This window comes from Drosophila willistoni, chromosome 3R, assembly GCF_018902025.1.
Source record: "Drosophila willistoni isolate 14030-0811.24 chromosome 3R, UCI_dwil_1.1, whole genome shotgun sequence".
NCBI lineage: Eukaryota > Metazoa > Arthropoda > Insecta > Diptera > Drosophilidae > Drosophila > Drosophila willistoni.
This window is the reverse complement of record NC_061086.1, coordinates 32,581,575-32,589,005: the sequence shown is the minus strand read 5'-3', so window position 1 is coordinate 32,589,005 and position 7,431 is coordinate 32,581,575. Positions and strand designations below refer to the sequence as shown.

Here is a 7,431-nt window from a genome sequence, read left to right as displayed (position 1 = left end):
CATTGTCTGGGGGCAGCAGCTTAAGTGCACTTCCATACAGTCATAATTATTGTTAATGGCCATTTGTGACCACTACAAAAGACCACTTGCTTGTATGAGCTCTATGAATGTCTTACCAAATGAATTAGAACTGAATTAATTTCTGTTGTTTCTACCAATAAATGAAGAAAATATATACATACATATGTGTGTGTATATAATTATAAATTATTCAAAATGGTTGATATTGCCCAAAGAATATTCTAAATATGAAAATAAAATAAAATGATTTGGAATTTCAAGTTACTTATAGCTAAGTAAATAGCAAAGTTTGGGCTTAATCGATAGTTGACTATATAATTGTTTCATCTTCTATTCCTATATATATATATATGATTTTAAGGAATTAAGAGTTTCTGCCCACTCAAATATGAGTGAACTGAATTCACTATCATATACCATTTTTTAGTAATACACTGCGTTATACTTGATAACAAATATCTCTCATCAGTAAGCTTATGTATCATTTACAGTGACAGTGGCCATACAAGTCTAAATTTTATGGTTTTGTAGTCTAGGACTATAAAATTTCGCAATTTGAAAGGGTGCGACTTGACTTTGGTTCTCAAAAAAATTTCAAGTGTTTAGTCTAATCTTCTTTGTAAAGTTTTTTGATTTTATTTATAGCCGAAATTCACTTAATATTTATAGCCAAATCAGTTTGTGGCATCCACTTTCAGATAGTGCCTATTTGAACAAATATTTTCTCTCTTTTATTACAGTTGAGACACAAGAGCAAGAGGACAACGAGGCGGAGAACGAGGATGGTGATGATGATGATGAGATGGAAAATGAGGAATTTGGCGAAACGCAGGGTGAGTAATGAAATGAATCTGTGAATCTGGAAATATGAAAATGATTTTGCCCAAAAATATTTGACAACTAATGGCATTTGCATGTCTTCCCCGTTTCCCCTACCTTCTTCTCTCGTTTGACACAGATAATGGAATGACCGAGAAAACGTTCAAATTTGATGATTTCGCTCGCAGGTAAATTAGCCAATGATATAGACGGCTCTCTATATAATGAATTACAGAATGAGATGGTAGAATATCAGCAGGATGAGATGGAGAAAACCAGAAAAAAAAGGACAGTGCTTAGATTTTATTGCTTTTATTTGAAAAGTTCTTGTGGTCTGTCATTTGGTCGGTCTGTCGTTTTCGTTCTATCGTTGTTTTTTAGACGTCATGATGGCCGTGTTGAAAATTCTAATTGTATTTTTAATTGAAAGGCAAACGAAACTGAACTTGAGCGTTCGTTGCCTTGTGGCTACTAATTAAGGATTAGCGTCAGAAATTACTTGTGCCAAAAGTTTTATGGCCGCAAAACTCGAAAGCTAGACGACGTCCATAAGTACAGATGCCGGAAGCAGCTTAGAAGCAGCAACAACCCACCAGGATCAAAAGCAGCAGCAGAAGCAGCAGCAGCAGCAACAGTCGCTGCTACAACAATTATGTTTAATAATAAAATGGCGTCAAGTTGGTGTGCTTGTTGTATTTTAATTGCGCTGCTTTTTGCAATTGTTGTTGTTGCTGCTGCTTTTGTTGCCTCTAAATGTTTTTGAAAAGTTTTGTCGAGTGTCGAGGATTTTGTGGTTGACAGAGTGTGGGAGCGAGGGAAAACGAGGGCAGGATAAACTCTTAAATCATAATTAGTTAAATTTAGCATTATTTAATTGGAGTTTTGCTTTCTGTTTTCTGTCACATGCTTTCTCTCTCTCTTTCTCTCCCCCATAGATTGTTGCATCCGAAAATTGTGCGTGCCTGCACAGTGGTTCTAACCGATTGGACACAAATACCCACAAAGGCTCTGAAGGCTGCCGTAACTATATTGCATCGCATTGCCTATGGATGCTCGTGCCCAGGGATGCTCTATCAGGTGAGTGTATTGTGGCCCCACGCCTTATAACTCGTTAGCCTTTTAATGATTTCACTCTTGGCTGACCATTTGCAATGTTTTTAATTCTCTTTGCCACCGACCTGGCACATAAATCAAAGTCAAATGCAAAAACAAATGCTGTGGCTTAGTCTGTCCGCCATGCTTTCGTTTCTTTTATTTGTCCGTTCTCCTTTTTTTTTTTTTTGGTGGGTTTTCTCTTTGACTGTCGTTGCTGCTGCTTTCATTTCATTTTTATGGTAATTTGTACAAATTAAGCGAAACCTTTTTTCTATTTGCACAAAGCCACAAACGATATATATATACTCTAGAAACCAGCATTTTGCTCTCTACAGGGTTGCTCCCTCTGTCCCTCTCTCTCTCTCTCTCTCCCTCCTACTCACTGTGTGTTGTCAGCTGGAATTTGAACTTTCTAAGCCTTTTTACGCGCTGCGTTGAATCAGTTTTTGGGTCTTTGCTTATTCATCTAATGCCCTGCCAAAGGTCTACTTGGCTCAACTTGAAAATCAACGCATTATGAATATTTTACCATAAAGATTGAATATGTAAATGCTGTTGAAACAAAAATGTTGTAGTACAACTTTTTGATGCTTTAACATTCTGTTATTAAAGAGGGTATAAACGAGTCGACGTTTTTGACTGTAGTTCTTTTTTGCACTCTCTCTCTCTTTCTCTTTCCCTTTCTGGTTAAATTTTCTTTTCGACTGCTACTGCTTATGCTGTTTTTCACGGTTGGCAATTAAACTTTTCTTTTTGGCCCAAGTTCATAAATCACATTCAGCAGCAGGAACAGCAGCAAAAGCGACAGCCAGGCAACATCCATGGATTTCGCTTTTTAAAGACTCGTTTGTTTGCCTCTTTTTTATTGCTTTAAGAAATCAGATTTTGTATGGCATTATTAGAATAACCCCAAAATAATGGGCGCCAGACAGCCCTAGCTTACCATATCATCTGAGCTTGATCTAAGCCAGCTCAATGTCTGACAATGACGAGAACGGCCACTGCAGTAGTTGCATGTGATGCTGACTGAGCTGGGGGTTAGCCATCAAAAGAAGTTGAATCTGCTGCCTACTCCAGTGATGCTCCACTCACTCAGTCTCAGTCTGTCTGTCTGGTTGGGTGGCCACAAGCAAAACAAAAGTAGCATCATATGCAAAGTCAAAACCACTAATGGGTCTGCGCAATCATAGGATAAATTAAATTCCAAATACGAACGTCGACGACGACGACGACCGTAGACGACAACTATGCATACATTCAAAGAGATGTGCGGAGAGAGAACACTGAAGAAAAATGTGGTTGGGGGGTCGGAGGAAGCATTTATAAAGTTTTTGCCACTGCAAATGATATCTTGCTTAGGGCCAGGCAAGAGGTCTAACCGCAAGCGGTAACCACAGGAGCAGAATGGGAGCAGGACGACCATCAGTGGACACCCAAGCCACTCGACTTTGTGCTCGAAGGCTGCTGTTGTGGCTGTCTTTTCAGAAACTTTTCATTTGAATTTCTCTCTGCCTCTGTCTCTGCCTCTGCCTCAGACTATCACTATATCTCACTCTTGCCACTCTTCCCCTTTCTATCTCACTCTCTCCCTTTCTATCCATCCACAGGCAAAGCTGTTTCGCATCTTTCAACAAGTCTTCAGCGTGGAACGTGACGCCCATCAGGAAGAGCTACGACGTCTGGCCATCTATGTTGTGCGCAAATTTGTCGAGGTGGCACCGACTAATCCCAAAATCTATGCAGAGTTATTATTTTACAAAAGCATCAGGGAGGCAAATGAGCTAGAGACAGGCTATTGTGATGCCTATGAAGCGTAAGTATGAGAGAGATAGATAGATAGAGAGAAGAGACGCCCCATCAGGACAATGGTTGCATGATTGACTGAATGATGTTGGCTTCATCATTCGTTCTGTCTGTGTCTGTCGTTTAGTTGCCGCATGATAAATGATGACCAGCAGCCAAAAAGATTGTGTGAAAGGGTTAAATAGACAAAAGTTTTGATAGACACATTATTTTAACAATTGGATTTGATTTCACAATCAATCAATAAGATTAAATTTACATTTCCAAAAGAGGGAATAAGAGAGAGAGTATCAAATAATCGGCATATTCTGTATCATTTGGCAGCGGCACCAAGGGCACGTGGACCGAGGCACAGGAAACAGAACTGCGTTTTCTGTTCGAAGAGAATCAACGAAATCCTGAAACAGATAAGGGTAAATATAACCAATTCCGCAGTTTCGCAGTCGTCGCCTTTTTCTGCGAATGCTGCGAATGTGAATTAAAACTCGATTTACAGTAAATGAATGAAAGCAATCCGAACGGCGGCAACGGCCACTGCAATTCAATTGTGTCTGCTCTTTCAGATGTGATTGATTGGATTCTGGACAACTTGGTCGACAAGACACGCACGCGACGAGGTGTCCTGAAGAAGCTTAAAGATTTGGGCCTGCAATTTAAGGGTCCCACGAAACGGTCAACAAAAGCCACCATGGCTGGCAAAAATCTTTGGCAACCGGAAGAGGATGAAGAGCTAACCAGCTTATATGAGCAGCATCGCACGCAGGAGGGTAAGTGTCGTAAGAGAGAGAGAGAGAGAGAGAGAATTCTATATTATGTTTTGTCCTGCCACCAGATTGCCTTCAGCGACTGATCCATGAGTTTGAAGATCGTCGCACTAAACAGGAGATTATCAAGCGAATGCTTCAGCTCCATTTGATAGCAGACAAATCGGAGATTATGCCTGCAAAGGGGCGAGGCAAGGCTAAATCAAAGAAACAAAAGCAGCAGGCAAATAACGAAAGCGAAAGCGACGATGACAACGAGGACATGGAGGAGCCAATGTTTTCAAATGCTGGAAGCAGAAAACCCGTCAAAGCCAAGCCAAAGTCACGTAAGGTGATACGTACACCGCTGGATGCGGGCACAGTTAGAGCTCTAATCGGCCAGGTAGATGAGGAGAAGTATCAGACGGCAATTGAATGGCTGAAAGAATGTCTGGACGATGTTAGCGAGGACACAGATGAGCCTGCCGAGGATGATGATGGAGTGCCGTTGCTGCCCCTGCTTGAGGCTCAAAAAGAGGCCATGGATGATGGCAATTTTCAGAAGGTCCTTGTTGCTCTTGGCATGCAGCCGCCCATTGTGGGCATGGAGAACTATTGGCGTATCCCCACCTATTTAAATGCAGCTGATCTGAAGTTGAGAGCACAAATTCTGGCTGGCGAGGAGATAGAAATAACGGAAACGGAGACACACGATGATGTCGAAGAGGAGGAGGTGGAGGAGGGAGAAGAAGAGGACTATCTGGATAAGCGGAGCAGACAACGGCAGCAGGCCGAGGCTGACAATATTGCAGCTCAACAGCAACGTAAATTGGATAGTCTGATGTTTAGCAAAAGCGACGATGAAATAGAGCAACGAGCTCCACCCAAAGGCGTCGGCAAGCCTAAGCGACAGCGCAAGAACAAAGCCAAGAAATCAATTTCACCGGAGGATGAGCAGGAAGTCGATGAAATTGCCCGCAAATTGGCACGCAAAAGACAGCCCGATGTGTCCAGTGAGGATGAGGATGAGAATGAGAATGATACAGACAAGAAGAAGAACCAGCCAACAAAACCCAACACGGATGATTTATTTGAACAATTGAAAGCCAAACGCGCCACTAAAATGAAGCTGACCGATATGGTTCTAAATGAGTCAACAAAGGCAACCATTCAAAATCAGAAGGAGGAGGAGGAAGCGGAGGAGGAGCCAGAGCAGGATGATGCATTTAACTTTAACTCGGAGGACTACCGTGCACGACTTCTAGAACTCGAAGAGGAAGAAGAGCAACAGGAACATAACAAGGAGAACAACACCATCAAGTCCTCAGCCAAGTCCTTGCAGCGCACACGTCGCGTTAATGTAATTGACTCGGATAGCGACAACGATGATGGTGATGATGATGCTGCTGGTGGCGCCCAGCCCAGCCCCGTTGACAAGGCAAACAAACGCCCACGCAGTGACAACGACCAGACAGATGACAAAGAGGACAGCAGCGAGGATGCAAACTTTTTGGCTCGCAAAAAGCCAGCCAAGGTAAATGCCGCCAATGGTGAGCCGCCTAAACGGCGTCGTGTGGCCGTCATCGATGATGATGATGATGATAATGATTTTTAATGGCTGTCTTGTAACATTTGATTTTATACAAATTACTAATTAAATAAATGGAAATTTTGTCTCAATATTTAGGTCGGATCATGCTTACACCAAAGAAAAATTTAAAACTGGACCTAAATTAAGGTAACCGAGGCAACAAAAACCACTTAGTCCAATGGCAATGGTAACCATCGTCTCGTCTTTCATATTCATTTCATATGCGTGTGAGCATTGACTTGCTGGAAACAAATTATGCTGGCCTCATTGTCATGCAGCAGTACCACACATTGACAACAATGGCAAAGGTATGACTGCTAATTTTGGGGCTTTCAGGTGCCTTTGTTCCACAGTTTGTGTTCTCGTTGGTATTCCGAATGTAAGATGGTTGCACTGCATTCCTATTTCGCTTGAGGGCATGGGCTTTGCAATTCTTGCTAACTGAGGGTAATAAATTGCATTTGTGTTACTGTTGACTCTGTTTCAAGTTTCATCTTTTATTGGTTTCCAATTTATGATCAAACAAAGCAATTTTTCTGTCACTTTAGTTGCTTCAAATTTTGCAAACAATGCTCTGTAATTTCCATTTGGGGGTAAATTAATTTAAAAGACCAAAAAAACAGGTCTGTAAAAGTTCCGTTTCCGCCGGCAATCAGACACGGCGTATACGTAATGTCAATGGTGAATATTAAGGAAATGAAGAAGCATAGATTTTAGGTACAGCATTGCTTGAGTATAAATATAAATCAGAGTTTAAATACAGAGTGTAAATAAGGTACTTTATTAATCTTTCAGTGAAATTTAAAAAGCAAACAGATTGTTGACGAAAATTGTATACTCTTTCATTACCTCGTTAGTTTATATATATGTACGGAGGATCAGAACTAAATTAGGCGGCTTTCTTTGATGAATTATTCCATGTTTTTCTCAAAGTCTTGTGATTGAGTTTTCTTTGAATTCTGTGACAAACTTTCAGTGTGAGAGTATAAAAAATGGCATGCGAGCAAGTAAGCTACCTTCTCGTCTCCATTTCAACTGACTGAGCGAGCGACTGAGTCGCTGTCACCTTATTAATTTCAAGATGGCGCACGCACTCAATTTAAACGGACCGAGTGCGACAAGATGAGCAGCAGCTCATAATTTATTTCATTAATTTAATCAACCTTCTTGGCACATGTCAACTGCACGAGCCCTCAAAAGTATGCCACACCTTTTTTGTGTGTGAGTGTGTGCTGAAGCGGTTGCAAAACAAGAAGTATCAGCAGCAACAGCAACAGAAGCACAGCGGCAACATCAAGTTAATGTTTAAAATCACTTAATACATCGTAAATTATGGTAAACTCTGGCATGGGGCCTGCT

General features: G+C 41.3%; 1 protein-coding gene across 1 annotated transcript in view; it reads left to right on the top strand.

Annotated features, from left to right (window-relative positions):
• LOC6649629 (protein timeless homolog) overlaps positions 1–6,163 on the top strand; it is a 66,863-nt gene extending 60,700 nt beyond the window's left edge. Inside the window, exons 12-18 of the mRNA XM_023179634.2 lie at positions 762–854; positions 980–1,028; positions 1,776–1,917; positions 3,543–3,748; positions 4,063–4,151; positions 4,302–4,505; positions 4,571–6,163. Coding sequence (XP_023035402.1) covers positions 762–854; positions 980–1,028; positions 1,776–1,917; positions 3,543–3,748; positions 4,063–4,151; positions 4,302–4,505; positions 4,571–6,096 — 2,309 coding nt within the window. The 3' untranslated portion in view covers positions 6,097–6,163. The remainder of the gene's footprint in view (positions 1–761; positions 855–979; positions 1,029–1,775; positions 1,918–3,542; positions 3,749–4,062; positions 4,152–4,301; positions 4,506–4,570) is intronic.
• The last annotated feature ends 1,268 nt before the right edge of the window (positions 6,164–7,431 follow it).